Genomic DNA, 22097 nt, shown 5'->3' with positions numbered 1-22097 from the left:
CAGAAAAAAACAGGAAAAAAAGGCATAAGATTTGCATATTTTTATTCTCTGAAATCAACAAATCTCTGTCTCCCAGAATGGTTTCTAAATCCCGTTTTGGTGTCCTGAGCCTAACGCTGTGTGCTTTCTTCTTTTCTGCAGGCAGAGCTGGCCTTGCAGAAGCAATTCACCAGAACCTTGGCAGCCAGATTCTTACCAAGCCCTCTCCCCACCGCCACCATCTGCACCCTGCCAAGCCCGCTGACACTCCGGCCAGGCACAGCCACTGCCCTATTCCAAGCTCCACTTCTCGGACCAGCATGGTTCAGAACGGCACCTGCACCTCTGCGAGCCACGTCAGCACCCATCGTGTTTGCACCCTACTAAGTAGCCGCCGTGTTCAAGATGCAATCTGCAATGACCAGGAATGCGATAAAGTGAACCATGCAGTTGTTTGGCTTGAGTAGAAAAAAAAATGCCTGCTTTTTTGAAAATGGAAAATCTCAATAATACAAAAAAAAAAGAGCAGCACCTCCCCACATTGTCAAATTCACTAAATGTGTTAGGGGCCATATATCCACCTAGAAAAGATTAAAAAATATATATAATTTCAGTTTCTAATACTTGTCAATGCTTAGTTATAGGAGAATGGTATCAGAGCAATTAGGTGCCAAGTTCTTAATCCACTGCATTCTGCCCACAATGGGCTTCAATTAAGTCTCAGTGCTGAGCACCAGTTATCAAATCATTTACCAAAGCTCCTTATTTTTATCATGAAAAAATTGTTTTGTATGTATAAGAATTTATTAACCACATTAAATAAATATAATTCTACCAAAAAGCTTGGCTAAGAATATTTCTGCTGACAAACTAGCCCAACTCAACATGGTCCATGCTTTGGCATCTCAAAATGCCTTCCTCAGGGGTTTAAACAAGCTCTTCTCACAATCACTATTGCATTACAGCAAAGCTGACTCAAACATGGTGGAACAGAAATACAAAATTCTTTTCCTGATAAAACTAGGTAACTGGTGTTCAGCAATGATACTATTCAAAGCCCACTGTAGGTGGGAGACGGTGGAATAAACTTTTAGCACCTAATGGCTGTGATACCATTCTCCTATGAATATTAAAAATTGTAAATAAAAAATGTTAGCTTCTGGCTGTGGATACATGTCCCCTGCACCTCCTGTGGTGCTGGTGTTTTTGAACATGGAAACATAGCGCTAGCTCTTGATCAGGCTAAGCTGACCGTTAGTAATCCTGCCTCTAAATGACATGAAGGTTCAATAGTTAAACTTCCCTTTAGCGAGCGTTGATCCACTTTGTGGTTCTATCCTCTCTCTGACAGGAGGGAGCTTGTGACCTAGTGGTTAGAATAAGGGACTGGGAACCTGGGTTCAAATTGTGCTTCTGCCACTCGTTGTGACCTTGGACAAGTCACTATTTCACATTGCTTCAGCTGTAGGGTTTCCTTGTATCTGTATGTGAGTTGTCAGAAAGCACCTGATTTAGAATGCTAGATAAATATCAAAATAATAGTCTTAAGCCTTGCTTTTACTTGTATTCTTTAACTCCAACTAAAGTAGAACCCAACGTGCTACAGCTTGTGTGGATCTACAGACGTAGGACTGCAGCGTTTCCACTGGTGCTTTGTGATGTTTGAGCTTACCATCAGCTTCATTGTGCCCAGACAGATGGCAAAGGCTGAGTGAGAAATAAAAATCACACAGACTCGGTGTTAGGGCTTCGGGGTTAGATTTTGGTTTACCTTTCTCTTTAAACTTTATTTTAAAAGGCTTAAATGCCTGCTTTAATGTGGCAGGTGCAAAACAGGGCCCAGGGGTTTTGCAAATTAATGCTTGGATCATATTTTGTTAGCCAGAAAAGATTGGGCTCTTATTTCAAACCTCTCCCATGAACGGATGCAGAAAGACTAAATTACTGGATTTATAGATGGGATTTTTTGACTACTTTCATTTTAAGCAGACTTCATACAACATGAGAAACAATACTAGCAAATCTCTGGTGGTTGTGTGTTTGTAAGAACACTACAAAATACAGAGAGGAGGGCATATCCTAACCATAAGCCTAGCTTCACTGAAGTTTCTGTTCTTGCTCCTGAAATGTTGACTTCCTTGATGGGGACCTCTTGCCACCTGTTCCTCAGAGGTGACAAAAAAAAATAAATTCTGAGCTGGGGCTGATACAGTGCAATGCTATTTTTTCTCAATCATTTTCATAGATTTTGGGATCTATGAAACTGTGCAAATGTATCCCTTAATGAGAGGTTGGAGACACTGCCACTTTTAGTAGTTGGCTGTTGCATCACCCTAGATCAAGCTGCCAGTACTCGAGGTCCACAAATGAGTTGGTTTTCAAAATCTCTCTGAGGGGCATGATACAGAATTACACACACACACACACACAGTCTCAACTGCATGTACCTCCCACTCATGGATGGGCATCAGGGATATTCTGACAATACAACCAGAACTACGGCCCTCGAGGACTGAAGGCTACTGGATACAGACGGATCACACAAGTAGAGTAGGCAAAGTGTTAGCCGTGCTGACTTGCTTCATGCTAAAGAGCTGTGCATTAGGCTTCAGGTTATGAGGTGAGGTATTGTTTCCCTTTAAAATGTTCACCTGGTAGAAGCAGCCATCTCACTCTCTCTCTCTCAAATATGTTCCTCCCATGTGTCTCCGGCCATGCAGGGCTGGCGCAGGACTCCTTGGTCATGCACCCACTCCCATCTTACCCATTGGTGGCAGCTTCAGCATGCTGTGCCTTTCTTTGGCAGTACTGGCACTTTGGGTCTTGTGCTGGTGGGACTTTGCCACCCCCAAAATTTGGGCACTCTAGGTGACCACCTAGTTTGCCCAATGGCTGCTCTGGCCCTGATGCCATGTTTTCTCAGTGCCACATTCACATGATGTATAAATGACTCACCAACTCCAAGGTGCAGCACGATAAAAATGGTCACTTAAATTAAAAAGTGGTATCAGAAATCTGAAAAGATCATCTGCCATCTTCCAGCTGCAATGGGCTAGAGCCAGAATCATAAAGGAAGCACCAAAACTGAGATCATTTACCCCTTTTTACTTGACAAACGTTTGCACATTAATTTGATAATGAACTTAAAAACATTCATATACATACAAAATATACTTAGCAGACACACCTGCCGACCGCATGGCCTTCTATTCTTCCATTTGTAAATAAAGTGCAATTAATGCCGTCATCAGGGGTTATGAAATGTAGAAATTACTTACCTGATAATTTCGTTTGCCTTAGTGTAGACAGATGGACTCAGGACCAATGGGTACAGTCTGCTCCTGACAGCAGTTGGAGACGGAGCCAAATTTCAATCTGATGTCAGCACTACATATACCATTGGTCCTGAGTCCATCTGGTACACACTAGGAAAACAATTTTCCTCTAACTAGCACCACAGTCTCCCATGTGTAAAATGGTGGTGCACTACCCTCAGCTATTACAAAACCTACCTGCCTGGGCAAAAAAAATCAAGCTGTTTGCTTTCTGCTGCACAAGTCAACAAAAGCCACGTTCTCATTGTAGTGCTGACTACATCAAACAGGGACTGGGTTTCTTCACCTACTTGCTTTCTGCACAATGGCAAAGTGCAGCATGACCATGGTACTGGAGGAAAGCAAGGTAGCATGAATGTGTTTTAAAGCTGCAGCCTGTTAGCTTCGGGGGGTATCTCCTAGTCCAAGGTGGCCAGCTCCAGGCCTTAAAGGCCACAAACAGGCTTGGTTTACAGGATATCCACACTGAATATGCATGAGAGAGATTTGCATACAATGGAGTCAGAGCATGCATATTCAGTGAGGATATCCTGAAAACAAGGCCTGTTTGTGGCTCCCCTCATCCTAGCACTGTTTGAAAGAGTGAATAACCATTCCCTATTAACCTGTTTCACACCGCTCATGTCATAATCCACTCCCAGGGCTATACAAACCTGTCCTGGGGACCCCACAGCCAATCAGATTTTCAGGCTATCCACAATGAATATGCATGAGATAAATTTGCATATACAAAATCTCCATGAAATGCAAATTTCTCATGCATATTCATCATGGATAGTTTGAAAATACCACTGGCTGTGGGGTCCCTAGGCCAGGTTTGGGAAGCCCTGCTCTTATAGTCTGCAAGATGAGAAATTCTAGCCTGAAACATTTAAAGGGCATCATTCCATCCCCTTCTCTGTACCTTTTCTAGTTCTAATACATATTTTCTGAGTTTGGGTGTCCAGAACCGCACCCAGTTCTTGCACCATAGATCTTCACATTCTCAATTTTATCAACTCTTCATTTCTGAATAATCCCTAGCATTCTATTTGCCTATTGCCACGTACAGAGCTGAGAATTTCAATGGCACCAAAGCATTTTTTGCTGGATGGTAAATGCTAAGGTCTGTGGATTACACGTTTTCTGAGCAGTGGGAAAGACCATAAGCTAGAGAAGTGTACACAGGGGTAACTAGTCCTTATTCATCAGCATGTTACTGTGACTGTGTAAACTTCAGATACTAGTCTCACCTTTGACCCAGAAGTGCACCATCTCAACCATCAAACTGGATTAGACGGACAGGTCCATGTTCACCCATGCATACCCCATTATTAACAGTTCTCTGGATATCAAAATGACTGTTACAATAAAATAAATAGACTTTGAAGGTAATCCCCCCTGCAATATTCACCAAATATTTTGTCCAATTATAGATGTAAGAGAACTATTTTGATAAGTAATTTTCATGACTTTATCATGTTACTTACTAAATAAAAAAAATACATCAAAGATTTCACTTTTCTATGTTTATTCTTTTCTTTTAATGATCATAGAATTAGAAGCCTACTTTAAAAACGAATTTCTTGGGTGGAGGACAGGTCTACAGCACCAGGAACAAGCCCAATGTGTTCTAGAGCAGAGAGATTCAACCCCTAGGCCAGGTTTCAAAGTTGGGTCAGAAAAAGTAGTTTCCCAGCACCCAGACCGATGGATTCCGGACCAGTGGGTTATGCACCTCTACCAGTGGATGGAGACTGAGCAAACTGATGTCACAATACACATATTCCTGCTGTAACATCAACCTATCAATATTCTCAGGCTCCAGAAGATGGTGGATGTGCATTTCCCTACTGGGGATTGTTTCAAATGTTTAGAGAATGTTGTGAGGTATCTGGAGGTTTCTAAACCTTTCCATAAGATGGATCATCTGTTTGTCCTTCATGGTGGAGCTGGCTTCACAGGCTACAACAGCTCACTGGATTAAGGAGGTAGTCGTGGCTGCTGAGAAGCAGTTATCTACTCAGGTTAGGGCTCGGGCAGTTTCATGGGTGGAGGTTAGATTGTCTCCCCCTGTTGTCATTTGCCGAGCTGTTGTGTAACTGGTAAGTGTTCATCCAGTCCCTAGCTTAGTGGTCATACATTCTTTGCCTGAGTTCAGTGTTTCCTGTTGGCTGAGTACTGACATGGTTGTCTGTTATTAATCAAGGTTTTGCTAGTCTGTCAATAGTTAGCTTTTGAAGAGAATACCGGCAGGCTGATGTCACTGCAGGATACTGTGCAGTTTGCTTCATCTCCATCTGCCGGTAGAGGTGCATAACCCACTGGTTCTGAATCCATCTGTCTGCATTAAGGAAAAGAAAATTATCAGGTAAGCAGTAATTTCTGTGCTGAGTCCATTTCCCCAACAGCAGCAGCAGCGAGTCACAACATGAAGAGGACTATTTCAAAACTGCCTTGCCAGCTGGAAACATTTCCTGTCTTTCAGGAGATCTAAGTTTTATTCCTGAGCAAAAACGCTGGAGTCTTAGGCTGGTGGTGCTGCTGCAGCATCCACATCCCCCAGGATTTATTTAGATTTTTATATTCCGTGTTTCGGCATTTCAAAGCGTACAGCGAAGCGGGTTACATTCAGTTACTATAGGCTGAGTGCCTGGCTATTATTCTATAGTAATGTCTACTCCTGGGTACCCAGAAACTCTTCTACTGCACTCCAAGCGGAGCCAAGGTCTGCACCTCTCAGCCAAGGAGCATGACTGTGCCAGCCAGGTTGTGGGGGCTTAGAGAGCATGGTGCCCAATGGCCTTACAGTACACAAAGGGGCTACTAAAGTCAGATACGCATATAGAGCAGCAGGGAATGGCCTACAATAAACAGAACTGAGGACAAGAAAATCAAAAGCAGATCTAAAGTGCATGACAGTTAGGCTGCAATGTCGTGACTTTGTTAGAATGTAAAATAAATAAATAAAATTGGGCTCATGGTTGGCCACAGCCTGCTATACTATGGTGCAGGAGCTTTCTGCCTGGCAGAGCAGATAGATCTCAAGTGCATCACAAAGCAAGCCCACTTATAGGCAAGGGAGGGTAGAATTATTCAGAAAGGACAGGATAGGAAAAAGGGAGGAGTGACCCTATAGCTGTTAAAATAACATTTCAAAAACTAGTGAAAAGTTGCAGGCATTGCCCAGCTCATCTGGTCTATAACAGCTTGTGTTTGGGGGGGGGGACTCTGACTGTACCTATGCATGTGCCTTTGGGAGGTAGCAGTTGTGCTTGTGTGTGGGAACGTGTGTCTGCGTGCCTGTGCCTTTGGGTGTGGGAGCTGAAAGACAGGGCTTTGCAGCCAGAGCAAACTGTCTTTACACAGTGTACCTTCCACCTGCTGGCCAAACAGACACAACGGTGTGACAGACTTTTCTCTCTATATATATTACAAAACTATATGGAGTTATACGTAATCACTTCAGCATGACAGGGCATGTACATGGATCTCACCACAGTGGTAGGGTAGGCCCCAGCAGCAGAAACATGCGCAGAGCCACAACACGTGGGATTACTGCAGCAGTTTTAACCGGACCAGTGGGAAGAGCAGGCACTAAGGTTTACACAAGGAGCCAGAAAACAAATCAAATTCCAGCCCCCATGCTGCACCAGCTGGGGAATCACTCACAGAGGTAGCAAAATAAAACAAACTCGAGCCTCATGAAACTGCAGGTCACATTGTCGAGGGCAGAGGAGGAGGAGGAGGGATGGAGTTGGGGTTTTAATCATTAATGTTTAAATTTAATATCTCTATTCCAAAATCCTTTTCCTCACACTTATATCCATGCTTTACTCATTTCATTCAGTCAGGTTACATTTTTGGCTCTTGTGCAGCCACTCATCTACCACTGTTGCCTTCCTTCTCTTTCTCAGGCTCTTGACGTCATTGGTTTGGCTATGCCCCCTATTTTTCATGCTCTTTTTTCTTTTAAATTGGACGATGCTAGCCCTTACTGCTTGCTTTGAATAGCTGTGGCAGTCCTTGCTTGACAACGTACCAGTTTCAGCTGTAATTCAACCGCTTGTGAACTTTTTTCATCAATAATTCTCAAGGTTCGTACTCAAGCCTTTTTACAGTCACACGATTGTTATGGCTTAACCATGTTTGCTGTAATTTTCTTCACCTTCTTTCTCCTTACAATACTCTTAAATACAGCAATTTCTTGTCGATACCTAGAGCTCCCATTCTGTTTAGTTTAAGGAATAAATCCACACTCCAAGCTACTGGTTGCATCGCTCATCACTTCCAACAGGGTTTTTACATTGTCTGGATTAGCCCCTTCTTAATTCTCACATTTTCTTCTTTGGCAGTTTTCATCGCAAGACGTTCCTGTTGATACTCTTTGAGTTCTGTAACCTCTATATGTCCATTATAATTATGGATGCAGCGCTTTTTCCTTTAATACTTATTAATCCATTATCACCCATAGCTATTTTGATCAATTGGGTGCTTCTGACTTCTTTGACTAGCCTTACTTTTATCAGTTTGCAATTTTGGAGTTTTATTCCAGATATACCTACTCCATTAGTTGTTACCCTCCGCTTTTCACAACAGACTACTCTCCATAAAGGTGGACTTCTGTGCACTTCCTTGGTGTCTGTTCAACACACCCATCTTGATTTTGCGGCTCCTTTTCACATGCACGCGCTCTGATTTTTCATCACCCCTCCGTTCTTGGCATTTACACTCCTGTTTATTTCTTAAATATATTTATTCCTCGCACAAACGTGCCTTTGTCCTTTAGTTTCAGATTTCATATTTGCCCTTGGTACAGTGGTACCGCACATATTGCTGCTCCACTGTCTTCTCTGTTCATTATTCTGTGAATACCTGAGTAATTGACCCTGCTTCTACCTCTTCTCTTACGGGTAAGCAGTTTATTGTTGGAGTCTTTTATATTGATTATTGGTTCTTATTAATTTGGTCCCATTCACACACCTATTTCAGCATTCAACTGATTTTTAATTCTCGCACTCCAAGACATTTGCTTATGGTGGTCACATTATCTAACTTCCCTATATATATTTCTTGTAGATGCCCTTATGCTAGCTATGAGAGCCTGCACTGTTACATGTTAATTGTTACACATGGGGTAGGTAGTCTTGTTTTCTCCTCTGTTAATATGGCCACATTATTTTGGTCCTTATATAACTGATATTTTCTTTTATTTTTGTAGAGAATCCATTCAACAGTTTGTTATTTATATTCCCATGTGACTCTTCCCTCCCAATCCAGCCCTAGCTAAACATGTTTCTATGTCCAGGGGACTGATTTTCCAATAAATGTTGTGATAAAGAGTGTATAATTCCAAGTTATTATAAATTTGTTTGTCTTTACCTCCATTTAATATGGACCATTTTCATGTACTTTTTGCAAGACACCTGTTACATTAACTAAATACCTAATAATAAAATGAAATACAATAAATCAGAATTAAAGGCAAACATAGCAGCAATAAATTAAAAATATTAAAAAAAAAAATCACAAAATTAAAAATAATTAAGGAACAAACTCAAGTTGATAAAAGTCTGATAACTCAAGATGGAAATGCTTTGGAGGAAAAAAAAGAAAGGCCTTAAAGGTTTTTCCAAATTTTCAACAGTCCTGTTCAAGATGAATGGAGAGTAGAAGGGCATTCCAAAGACCTGGGGGTAAAGAAGGAAAACCCGGAAACCAGTTTTCTCGAAGCAAATTTCTCTAATGGAGGGAAGCACTAGTAGTTCTTGCGGGAAGGACAGCAAAGTGAGGAGTGATAAGGATGGAGAGATAAGAGGGTACTCCCCGAGGTCAAGCATCCAATCTTGAATTGAATTCGGAGAGATAGGGGATGCCAATGCAGTTCAGAGAGGCGTGACATGATCAAACAGAGTTTCCAAAAATCATCTTGGCAGCTATATTTTGAACATGTTTGAGTTGAGTTGACCATGAAATAAAACATTACAGCAGTCTAAGCTGGACAGAATGAGTGAATTTGTTTCAAGGTGTTTGAGAATATATTATGATGCATATGTTCATCTAGTTTGTTTTATTTTAATTGTTTTACTGTACTCACCCTGCAGTACTTTTGCAGGGGCAGGTAAATACATTGAGTAAATAAAATGAACAACGAAATTTGGTCTTTTCAGCTACTGGTAACTAAGTTTCAAACTGGGAAGAAAATTTGCATTCTCAGCGATCTGATCTGAAAGTTTACACACCAGAGCAGGAAAAAGCAGGCTACAAATTCCCTTTTGACAAATGGCACAGGGTGCAGATATTATCTGAGCTACACCCTGGCTGTCAAGTGAAAAAAAGAAAAAAGTGATGACCAGAAAAAGGCGGGGAGGGGGGTTTAGGGAACATCTGTAACTTGTACCAGGCTCATGACCATTGTGCAACAAAATGTGAATCCAAAAAACAATCACTGGAAGAACAGGAAATGGCAGTCAACCCTCAAAAGAACACACAACCTATCAGAATTCATCCATTACATTCAAGCCCAGTGAAACACACCTCCAGAGGGAGAATGATCCATTAACCAGTGTTACCAAAACAACAACAATCAAATCTGACGGAAGAGCAAGCCAGTATGGCCCATCCACAGCTCCTCCTCAGTTATATAGTCCCTTCCCATCTCTCAGAGCTTTTGTGCTTATCCCATGTTTGCTTGAATTCTGATAATGTCCTCATCTCCAGCACCTCTGCAGAGGCTGTTCCATCCATCCACCAACCTAGCTTCTGCCTCCTTGCACCCTCATCCTATGACACTGATTCAGAGCCTCCTTTCGGTTGTAAAAGGCCTACATCCAGTGCATTTATTCCTTGAATTATTTAAATGGTACTATCGAATCTCCCCTTTCCCCCAGATCTTTGTCTGTCCTCGTATACTTCACTAAACCTTTTCAAGGCCTGATTTCCAGATCTGTACATAGTGCTTCAAATGAGGCCTCACCAGAGATATCACCTTTTTCCTGCTATACATGCTCCCTAGCATTCGGCTAGCTTTTGCTTGCTTTAGCTTTTTGGCCACCTTAATTAAGATAATCAAAAATGATCACCCCCAGTTCCGCTCATTTTATGTACAGAACATCATCCTTTATATTGTAGTACTCCCTCGGGTTGTTGCAACCCAACTGCATGACCCTGCATGTTTTAGCATTAAATCTTAGCTGTCAGACTCCAGACCTCCACAATGAATGAGATAGATTTGTATGGAATGGAGGCAGTGCAGGCAAATCTCTCTCATGCATATTCATTGTGGATATCTCGAAAACCCGGCCTGTTTGTGGCTCTCGAGAACTGAGTTGGCCACCCTTACTCCTCAAGCTTTACTAGCTCCCTCCTCATTTCCCACACCTTCCAAGGTTTCCACCCTGTTGAAGACTACCATCTGCCAAAAGGCAAACCTTTCCGATAGCCTTTCTGCAATATTACCAAGAAGCATGTTGAAGAGAACTGAAGACAGATCCCTGCAGCACATCACTGGTAACCCTCCCATTTCCTCGGCGTGAACGTATACCATTACTCTGTCACCTCTCACTCAGTTTCTAAGCCAGAAACATTAAGGCTCATACCTAGGGCACCTTAAGGCTCATACCTAGGGCATTCGGTTTATCTATAGTTGCCTATGCAAACCATGTCAAAGGCCTTGCTGAAATCCAAATATATTCTAGCTCTCGCCCTTGATCACCCAAATTGATTAGACTTGTCTGACGACAAAACCACATCATAGGAATACAATCACTTTGACTAGATGACCAGAATACACTTGATTTCTAGAGCACTATTTTTTAGTCTCTGACATCAGAAGTTCGCTTTCAAAAACAGACATTACCACTTACAATAATGGCCAAAACTTATACCAGAAACTCCAAAGCTCTTCCTGTGGGGGAGGAGGTGAAAGATGATGAATAAGGTGCAGTCCAAGCCACTCAGAAAACATCAAAATATTCTGTTTTTAGATATAACCTAACAGTACCCATTCCAGAACTGACACAGTAAAAACCAAATTCCAACCATAAACCATCTGAAAACTACTCTGCAAAGAAAAAGTGTGTAAACGAGCCCACATCCTGTGACAAGATGGGATGAACTCCTTCATTAAAAAGGATGCTAGCTGGAAGTCTTCAACCATCTATATTCTGTTGGCTTTATGGTCCTCATCTGCTGTCATTTTCTACCAAATAAATACTATGGAACACTGGATGATATAAAATATTACAGATCTGGTCAAATGTCCTGCATTTCTGTTGAGAAAGGCAACACTTTAGAAAGAGCCTGGCCCTCCTCCCTCACACCTCGTGAAAAATAATGGCAAGACTTCAGAGATGTTTAGTAGCGGTCTCTGATGAGACATTCTTGTCAAGGGAAACGAGGCTTTCTTTTGCTGTTAAATTATGCCAGATTTTCCTCCTCTTCTCCTATCGTGGAGTCAGAGCAACTCCCTCAGCACCGGGCAGCAGTACATGGGGAAACTGGCTAAGAGCAGATGTGTAATGTACATACACAGTGTACTCCTCAAAACCAGACTTCCTGCCGATTTTGCCCTTCCTTTCTTGCGTACGCAGTGAGTTAATGAAAAATGAACAGATTCGAGAATTGAGCTCCTTTGCTTACAAGCTTTATGTACAACTGTTTTCAGTCGTTATTCTCTAACCAAGTTCCCGAGTTATAACGCACTATCCCACCAGCAAGGGCAATAAACTGCTGCTTCCCAAGTCTTCCCTTAAACTGAAGAGGAGTTTGTTAACGTTGCAGTTAGCTCAGAGAGCACTTCTCCAGGTTGACTGCTCCACTTGCACAGCCGACCTCTTCAAACAAAGCTCTCATAAATAAGCAAGCCTTCCTGCACCCATGAAAGGTGAAACCTTCTACACATGCTAATAGGATCAAACATGAAAAGAACGCAGGTCTGCACGGTTCTAAGGACTACTGTAGTACCTGCTGCAGGTCAGGGCGCACTGATCTTAGGAACGGCAGTGAACAGACTGGCAAAATCCATGCTTGGGATGAGACACTGTCTGGGCAGGTGCATGCAGGGAAAGGAGTGGGGGCAGCCATGGGATCTGCAGCTTAGATAGCCAGCATTTTGAGAGAGCTCTCTTCAAACATGTGAGTTCATACAGCGTATCGAGGCATGGTCTACAATTTCTGAAGCAGGAAAATCTGCTAAAAACACAGAACGCTTGCAATCACAAGCAAAGATGACAATTTGGCTTTATTGCATCTTTTTTCCCACCAAGTAGAGCACCAAAGCACAAGCACTTCCTTGCACATGAGAGGCAGTAGCTGGAGTGTACTTGAATTACAACAGCTCTAACAGGCAGGAGGAGGGAAGGAGCCATATTTATGATGGTGCAGTTACACCCCTGAGGTCAACTGCGGAAGACCGAGCTGATGTGGCTTTCCCAACTCCGCCCCTCCCCTCCCCCCCCCCCCCCCCCCCCAATTAAGACTTTGCTGCTCGTTCATACCCCCCATGTACAACCGATGCCTGCTAAAATGTGAGGTCTGTGACCCGACGACTTGGCCATAAAAATCAATGCAAGCTTCTGCGCCAAGTCCATCTCCCCAACAACGGCAGCAGCTAGTCAGAACATGGGTAGGACTAGTTCAAACTGCCTTGCCAACTGGAAACGCTTCCTGTAATTGAGAAAACAATGTAGATGTTTAGGCAAAATACAGGCTACAGCAAAAGAAGCCATTACCATCAAACTGATCCCAAGCGTGTCTTGTGCAGAAAACCCCGGATCACTTGTATTAAAAGGAGTTGCATTTCAGCTAATGAGAATAATTATACAATTAGACAATTTTCCACAGACAATTTACTGACAAACATCATAATACTTAAATTTAACAGTACACCATAACAGCTTGCTTGATTTGCAATTCCACAGCATTAGGAAAACTGCATCTATGACAAAAGTGTACCAGCGTGTACAGTGTCCATTTTTTTTTTATTACAATTTGACTACATAGTCAAGACGCAAATACTTTTGTTTTTTTGTTTTGCTTGAAGAGTTAAATGAGGTATATCAAAGCAAATCCATATATACATAATCTCAAAGGGTCTGTTCCCTCACCTGCATTAAAGCTATTGCTCTGAACATGGGACCTTAGGTCCGAGAGAACAGTTTTCCAGCAAATCTGAACTTAGTGGTGTCTGGAAGACCAAAAGTGAAAGTTTGCCATAGATGGAGAGTGACAGAGGTTGGTGGGGGGAGGGGAAGCATTAGGACCAGGCCATTCATTACGCTGTGAGCATCTCAAGAGATCATGCCTTAATCCACTCTACTGTGGTAAGACTTCAGAGCTGGTCCTCATTCAATGACTCATTCCTGCCCCCTGGTGGCTAACAATCTAACTACACTGCTTCAAGAGAAATGGCGCCCAGTGAGGTGTTTTTTTTTAAACTTTCCTGAGAATAAAGAAATTGCAATAATCCTTAGTGCCAAGGAATTAAGGTTTTTAAAGTTTTGATTTGTTTTGCATTTTCACTTGAGGGCTATTCCCTGACAATCTACAAGCGCAATGTCTTTTCTAAAACATTTATCACTTGAATGAAAAATTCTCAGTCGTCGTTTTATGTATTTATTTTTTTTTTTTTTACACCTACCTATTTTGATTAAAATTCATAATACAAACTAACCTATCAACAGTCTAATATTAACAACTAAATACAAAAAGGTTGCATTGGAAGGGCGTCAGGTACATTACATTTAACAGGATTGTGTAAGAAACATTCCAAAATGGCAGTGTTATCAAAATAAAACAAATTTAAAATAAGAAATGTAACAAAATGACATTGAAAGACATCAAGCCTGGCCTGGGACCTCACCTGTAACTCTGGCTGGTTGATGTCTTTACTCTTGTACTACCTGGCTCACTCATATCGGACATGTTTGCGTACCCTGAGAATTCTGACACCGAAGTCCGTATTCTATGCTCTGCGTCTCCGTTAGAGTTAGTGTTAAAGGCCATTGGCACCCTGCTGCTCGCCTTGAACTGAGAACCGAATGCTTGTGCAAAGTTCTCAATCTGGTAGGTGGCTCTCAGCCCCATGTCCTTCTGGTGGTCTAGCCGGCTACCTAGCTCCTGAGCTGCAAGCTGAAAGCTGGAAGCTGTCTCCAAATTCTTCTGCTGCTCCTTGTGGCTGGTCAGTTCCTGAGATGCAATCTGGTAGTTCGATGAAGGCTCTAAGTTTTTCTGTGCATCAAGCTGATCAGCTAACTCCTGTGAAGGCGTCAACTGCTGGTGCCCTGCCTCCAAGGGCGATAAGGAAAAGCTGGGCTGAGGACCCACCAACATCCCAAAATGGGATTTTGGCAACGTGGCTGGCAAGACAGAGGTAACAGATTGGCTGAAACCACACTCCAGAGGAGTTGTAGTGTATATTTGCTTCTCTGGAAACAAAGTATGGTTAGAGAGCGTTGAAGACAAACTAACAAACTGTAAACTAGGTCCTAGAGGAAAACTAGCACTATGGCTTGTTCGCTCTAAAGCTTGCTGGAGGTATTTGGAGTACTCGTGTAACATGTTCACTTTGTCATTCGGAGGGGACTGCGAATCTGAGCACACGTTCTCTTCCTGAACCAACTCGGAATTTTCTCCTGAGCCGTGCAAGTCCACATGGTGCTCGTTCAGGCTGAAATGAACCTCATGCTGGCCCTCTGCCTTGTGGGCGTAGTGGTCCAAAAGACTCTGCAGCACTTCGTCGGGAATGCCAGATTTGTCGTGGCAGGACTTTATCTCCGTATTCAGAGGAGAGGAATCGATGAGGGCCAACGGGGATTCCCCATCCATAACACTGGCAACAGCGGACTGAATGACAGACTGCTGGGAGACCATGTGTCCTACATTCACTCCATAGGCACTATTACTGCTGGCAGCTTGCAAATAGCGTCGCTTCTTCAGGAACTGCATGGCATCGTCATAATTGCTACTTGTGTGGCCTTGCTTCCCATCTGTGCTTTGAAGAAGGCCGATAGCCTCTACGCTGGCACTGGCCATTTCCAGAGAACTGCTTGGTTTCGCCGAGACCTTTTGCCCAGAGACTCCTGGCACCGATGCCATGTTAAGTTCAGTTTTCTCTATATTTTTCCGATTTACCTTTTTGAAGAGTAGCTTTGGCACCCTCGCGTTCAATTCCTCCGTGCCACTGCCAAGTAGGCCGCTACTGGAAGACACGATGGGAATCTCCACTGAGTAATTTGGCAGAATGAGGCTGGGTGCTATTGCGGTCTCACTCATTGTGTTTCCTGATTTGTGTTCCTTACTTTCCATTGCTGCGTTTTTGGATTTACTTTTCCTTCTTCCAGAGGAACTTGTAATTCCATGAGGTAACTCCAAGCTACCGGACAAGTGATCCATGCTGTTGGGGTTGGATGACCCAGGATCCATGACAGCACCTACTTTTCCTATGGCTTCACCACATGTTCGCTTGTGCTTCAATAATCTATCAGTTCTTGAAAAATACTGTCAATAAAAAAGGCACATCATCAGTGACCAGTTCACAGAAATAACATTTCCAAAACACACTGAGGTCCATATTCAGCTGCTGTGAGGCTTGGCTAGTCAGTCAGATAAACTTACCTAGCTAACTTAGCTGGATATATTCAGCAGTGCGGCTGTGCCGCTGAAGATATAAGGACAGCTGCATGGGCCGACCAGAAACAGTGAGATAAAGCTATCCAGCAAGCTCAGTTCCTCCCACTTACACACCCGGAATGCCCCTAACTTATCTGCCTAAATTCTAGCTAGATAAGTGCCCAAATCTTCATATTAGCCGGATAAATGCTTGTAAATATGGACCTCACAGTATCAAAGTAACTTACAACTAAAAACTTATTGTTTTAAGTGCTTACTTCCCTGCCATGGAACATAAAAGCTATATTCCGTTTCAAGGAATTAAGCTTATGAAGAATATGCACCATTACACTGCACGGACCACCTTTATTAACTGAACTACAGTAAACAGGGAGGAGCAATTTGCCTGAGGGAGACATTTTCTAGAACTAGAACACAGACAACGTTATGCTGGGAAGATCAGTGGGCCATTGAGCCCAGCATCCTGTCTCCTAAGCTGGCCAAGCAGGGTTAACTGGAAGGCGCACTCAATAGATCCTAACGAGGAGATCCCTTCCCCTAGCCTACCAGGCTAATGCTTGTTAATGGACCTGTCCTCCAAAACCTTAGGGAAACCTTTTTAAATCCAGCCACACCACAGGCCTGGACAGCCATCCTTCAGCAATAATTTCCACAGCTTAACGGTGTGGTAAGTGGAAAAAACCTCTCTTAAGTGTGTTTTGAAATATGCGATCAGTTAGTTTGAGGGAATGTTCTCGAGCCCCAGTACTATCTGAAAGAGTAAATAAACATCCCCTATTATTTGTTCTGTGGTATTTCTGTCTATCAGTTTCTTCCATTTCGATGGCGTGGTACTTGTGCTATGGTGATTTTAGCTGCTCCTGTGTTTATTTCTCCCCTTTCTATATTTTCACCTTCTATGTTTTCAAAACGTGTACGTCGTTCTGCTTATCTTACTCCAACTGATGTACCTGATGAATTTAAACTGTTTAGTAGAACTGAATTGTTCTTTGCTTCTTGGCTGACACCTGGTGTTCAAGCTGCTGCAAATGCCAAGTGGATTCAGACTATCCGTTATCAGTTTATGCAGTTTGTTAATTTAACTACTGCAGGTCTTAATATTATCAATACTGAGCTCAGAGCAACTGCAATTACTGCTCAACAGAATCGTTTAGCCTTGGATTCTATTCTTGCTTCTAAGGGTGGGGTCTGTGTTATCATTGGTACTGCGTGTTGTACCTATATTCCTACCGCAGCTTATGAACAGTTCACAGCACTTATGATTTTATCTTCTTCTATCACACATGCCTCCCAGTCACCTCTTAAGCCTGAGGAGCCGTTTCATTACCCTTCACCAGATTTGTGCCCTTGTCTGTGCCTTTTCTAGTTCTGTCCTCTCTTGTTGAGATAGGGTGACCAGAACTGCATAAACTGTTAAAATGTGAATTGGAAATGACTCATTACACTTACCAATTAATATCATTTACAAACTTTGTTACCGACCCTAAAATGGCACCTATGTAACTTAAGATACGTTAGCCTCATTTTATGTGCCTTAATGTAAACCGTTGTGACTGTTCCCACCAAACGACGGTATAGAAAAATGTTAAATAAATAAAATAAATAAATACACCTATGAATTCAGAGAGGCATTACAATGCCCCTTCCTGTTTGCTATTCCTTCTGGAATCAGTTGTAAGATTCCATTTGCTTTTTTGATTGCTGGTGTGCACACGGCTGAGAATTTCAACGACTCCAGCGGCCTTTTCTTGAGCGGGTACCAATGGCGGCCCCAGCGATGTGCATATTTAGGAAGTTGCTTGCAAACTGCCCACTACTGGGACAAAATTGGCAGGCGCTTAATCCCTGAACTTTGTACCAGTGTCAAACTTGCCACTGCAGACATTTGGGCCTGCCTTCTGTGCAGGTAAAATAAACATGCACAGGGTTGACTAGGCAATCTATGCACATTATTTCCTTCCACTGATAAAGCTGCCTCTAAAAGTCGCTGAAAGTATGCCCGCCCTGGGGCATGCACGCTTTCGGCCACACTGAGGGAGAGCGCAAATCCCAGAAAGCCAATTCACTCCCGTATACGGTTTGAAAATTGCCCGCACAGGCAGGATGATTCTTCCCTGTTTGCATCAGTTGGTATTTGACCACATTAAATTTCACCTGCCTCAAAGCTAAAAAAAAAAAAAATACCCGAAAAATACACTCACTATACCAGCACAGACTCTATCATGCCTATGAGAAGAGCAGGAACACAAGAGGGCTCCACAATGACAGTTTGGACTTGCAGGGTTTGTTTTTTTTTTGTAGAAATCAGAGAGACAAACAAAGCAACCCTCATTGTGTCTTGTTTTTGAACAAGACCTCAATGTGGCGATGCGTTTGTTTCTTTAAAAAACAAAAAAAAGCAAGAGCTGCTTATGAATCAAAAGGTCCGAGCCTTCTCCATGTAAAGTTCCCTGGGCAGGAAGAAAGATTTTCCTTGGAACGTGCCTAGAGCTCGAAGCCCTAGGTACAGTAATGTTTCTTGTGATCCCTACAAATGTGCAGGGAGTTTTGAGAAGGTGAAATATGTTTGGGTTTTTTTTGACAGTTAAGACTTGCCTTAGATTCAAAAAAGCAAGTAAAACCTTGCCTGTTAATCGCAAGCCATACGAGCAACTAGGTTCTTGATGCTACGCATTAACCCTGCCTTTGATATTAGTCTGCCCTCTAGGTACCTTTCCCTCAGAAATTCTCTCTTGGATCCTCTGTTTGTGGGCTACATAAGGGACAACTTTAGCTATGTTTCTTGATTTTTTTTTCATGTTTGGAATTGCCATTATTTATTGCTTGTCTTATTTACTTTTCAAGATGGTGCTTGACTGAAATCTGTGAAATAACTTAAAATAAATAAATAAAATTCCCTTACCTGCTGACAGGTATCACATTTATATGGCTTTTCTCCACTGTGCGTCCTTTTGTGTCTCTCCATATGGTACTTCTGGATAAACTTCATATTACACTGATCACAGCTAAATGGCTTTTCCCCTTTAAAGGAAGCACAAATTTCCATAGCAGGGTAGCATAAAAAGAAACAGACATAACATGAGGGCCCCCCTCGAGCTGAAGACAAATGCCTAGCCTGTCTCCTAAAGCAGCCATGAGAGGCCAAAGATAGCCAGTGACCCGAGCAGCTCGCCTCTCCGTCAGGCCAGGATTACTGAGAATGCAGGGAGAGAGAGAGGAGGAGGGTGAGAGCAGGACGGAAATGCACTATGTGCTCCTGCCATCCAGCACCCTCAAAAGCAGGAGGGGAGGGCAGGAGTACATGGCGCCCACCTCTGAAAACTGTGTACCCCATCCAGCGCACTTTTCCAGTGATTAATGCAATACTCCTACAGAAGGCACTGTCATTCTGCCTTCCTGCAAGAGAATCAGAAGCCAAGTTTCCATATGCAGGCGCTGCTGAAACGAGCATGCTCACATTTTTATTTCTTTATTTTTTTTTAAATAAAGACTTACTTTTCAGACAGACACGGCTTTCAAAATCACAGACTCTTATGGCGATAAATTTACAAAAAACAAAACAAAACACCACACACGTTTGACTGTATTTTTTGTGCAGGCTTCTGTGCTCTTGGACACGGCTGGTACAGGACTCACCACTGTGTATCTTCTCGTGCCGCTGGAGAAGGTACTTCTGGATGAAGCTCATGCTACATTGGCTGCACTGAAATGGACGCTCACCTAAAGAAGAGTCGATAATGAATTCTCTTACCCAAAAGCAGAAACAGGAACACACGGCAGGCTGCTTTCCAATATTATAGCGATCACTCCAAAGAAATGTCCATGTGTATTTTTAACACCGCAATTACCTTTCCAGCTCCAGTACTGAGAACACTTTAAGAACATTAAAGCATAGGATGATGAGCAAGTTCAGGCATTAAACTGGTCAGATCCTGCATGCCCTAAGGAAAGAGATGTCTGCGTATGCAGATACGTAACCAGGAACACTGCTATGTTCAGGCTGACTCAAAGAAAAGAGCCTGTAGCCCAGGACAGGAAAAGAAAACCGATCTTACACCTGGATTTCTCATTCCTCAAAAGTAAACATTCTCTTATTTTTCTGCAAGAAACAGTGATGCACTCACAGATGACAAGCGACGGCAATTAAGGAAATTCTAATTAAACAGTTTAAGACAGAGCCTTTACCATTGCCTTCTTTTCCCTGGCACAATTTATTAGGGATGTGCATTCGTTTCATTCGTTTCCTATACAAGAATGTAAAATGAAATGAATGAAACAAATGCACATCTAATTAGCATGTAATACGAAACGAATGAAACGAATGCACATCCCTACAATTTATGCAAATTATTTTCTCGGGATTTTCTGTCCCCTGATATAAAAGTGGGAATTGCTGGTGAGAGCATCTCTCTCGCTGTCAGAGCCACTGCCTACAGAGGATCATCACACACACACACACACACACACACACACAAGAAAACCCCATCTAAAATGGCACGGCAACATTTGATGACGCCATGACTGGCCGGCACGTTACAGAAGCTGTACATATGTGTGTGTCTTGTAGTCGCTCTGTGAGGCTGGAGGGGTGGCTGTGCGTGTCAGGATGGTGAGAGGGGGTGCAAGGGTCTTGTGTGCCTGAATTGTGAAGCTGGGGGCCACACACCCCCTCAATTGCCCACCGCCATCTGCAGTCATATACTCATTGCTTTCTGCCTGTGGCTGGGGGGTGGGAGACATTAAACACCCCCCCCCCTCAATCTCCCCTCCCCACCAGCTACAAACAAATGGGGGAGGGGAACAAGGAGAGGTGGTTTGCTAGGGGTGAGGGGTACCACCCCCCCCAAAACACAGAAATACAAGTGGACAGGCAGTCACGCAGAAAACCCAAAATAAACCATTTTTATTGTCCTAAAAAACACCCAAACATTACAAAATCCTCTGGAGGCCGTAACTGACAGGGAGAGGCAGGTCCAATAAAATCCTCTACTAGAGCAAAGCCCTGCAAGGCTTGTAATCGGACCTGGAACTACGGACATACCCGTGTGAATAAGAACATGTCTGCGGAGATGATAGGAGCTTCGGAAAGTTGCATTACAATGTTCACAGAGGTGAGGTTTCTGACCTGGTGACAGACTGGCAGCTTCCGCATCTCCCACCAGCGTCTGCAGGAAATAAAAAGAGAGGGGGCTCCTGGTTAACCACACACATTCACTCTGCACATGCTACATCCTGAAAATCAAGATCCCCTTACTGACGCCTGCTTAGCGCTCTTAGGTCAGAACTGGAGCACTAAGAACTCGCTCCTGAGCGGACTCGGTGTTTGGAAGGAAAATTCACAGCTCTGAGTTATTCAACACACTTTGCTGTGCGTTTAATTCTGCTTCTTGTGTCCATCCAAAGTCAATTCCTTCTGCTGACCGGCGCATTTCGGCTCTCATGAGTTGGTCTCCGCGCACATTTTTGGCACGGGGGGGGGGGGGGCCCAGGCGATGCTGGAAACACACTCTGGAGGGTCAAAAAAAGGCACAAAAGCCAAACTGGCTTAGAAACAGCCGATTACAATAATATTTTCCGTCACCTGCCCTGAGGGAGCACTACAGACTGAGGGGAGGGCAGGCAGAGCCTGATTCTGCCGCCTGGGCTGAGGCGGGACGATTTTCTGCTCCTTGCTAACTTTTATTATAATTCACGGGGTTGAGGAGATTTTTGAGCTTATACCTAATGGGCTTTGCACACATTCATGGTTCTCATCATTTATTTATTTAAAATCTTTTCTATACCGTCGTTAAGTTATCTACCATCACAACGGTTTACATACAGGCACAAATTCAGCAGGTGAATGTGTCACAATGGTTCTAACAAGTGCCAAAGGGTTCGGTTACATCATGTCTAATGAAAAACTTGTTTAAGGGTGAGTTAGATTTGACCATATATACATGCAAGTTACTTCTTTACATGTTAAATCAATACACCAATCACACTCAAAAACAATCAAAAAATAGAACTAGCTGTAAGAGAAACCTAGGCGTAAAGTTAAATCGCGCCATAGCATCGGGCGCCCGCGCTCAGGGAGGCCAGCCACCATCTCCAGGCACCCTGCAACACCTCTTACCTCACAGCCATGAGAAGAAAAGAAAGAAAACTGATATCAGGAACTGGGAAGGAGCGGCG

General features: G+C 43.1%; 2 protein-coding genes across 6 annotated transcripts in view; one reads left to right on the top strand and one right to left on the bottom strand.

Annotated features, from left to right (window-relative positions):
- The window catches only part of LOC115073630 (transmembrane protein C17orf113-like), a 167655-nt gene extending 162868 nt beyond the window's left edge, over window positions 1–4787 (top strand). For all 5 annotated transcript variants that reach the window (XM_029572226.1, XM_029572230.1, XM_029572228.1 and 2 more), the window contains one exon: window positions 142–4787. In XM_029572226.1, coding sequence (XP_029428086.1) covers window positions 142–366 — 225 coding nt within the window. In that variant the 3' untranslated portion in view covers window positions 367–4787. The remainder of the gene's footprint in view (window positions 1–141) is intronic.
- A 9106-nt stretch (window positions 4788–13893) lies between these two features.
- Window positions 13894–22097, bottom strand: part of ZNF281 (zinc finger protein 281) — a 42243-nt gene continuing 34039 nt past the window's right edge. Inside the window, 4 exon segments of the mRNA XM_029572840.1 lie at window positions 13894–15791; window positions 18826–18944; window positions 19560–19643; window positions 20965–21088. Of these exon segments, the coding sequence (XP_029428700.1) occupies window positions 14151–15791; window positions 18826–18944; window positions 19560–19643; window positions 20965–21088 (1968 nt within the window). The 3' untranslated portion in view covers window positions 13894–14150.

The sequence above is a fragment of the Rhinatrema bivittatum genome, chromosome 12 (genome assembly GCF_901001135.1).
Source record: "Rhinatrema bivittatum chromosome 12, aRhiBiv1.1, whole genome shotgun sequence".
Classification (NCBI taxonomy): domain Eukaryota; kingdom Metazoa; phylum Chordata; class Amphibia; order Gymnophiona; family Rhinatrematidae; genus Rhinatrema; species Rhinatrema bivittatum.
The sequence above is the reverse complement of the archived record's forward strand: the minus strand, read 5'-3'. Positions and strand labels throughout refer to the sequence as shown.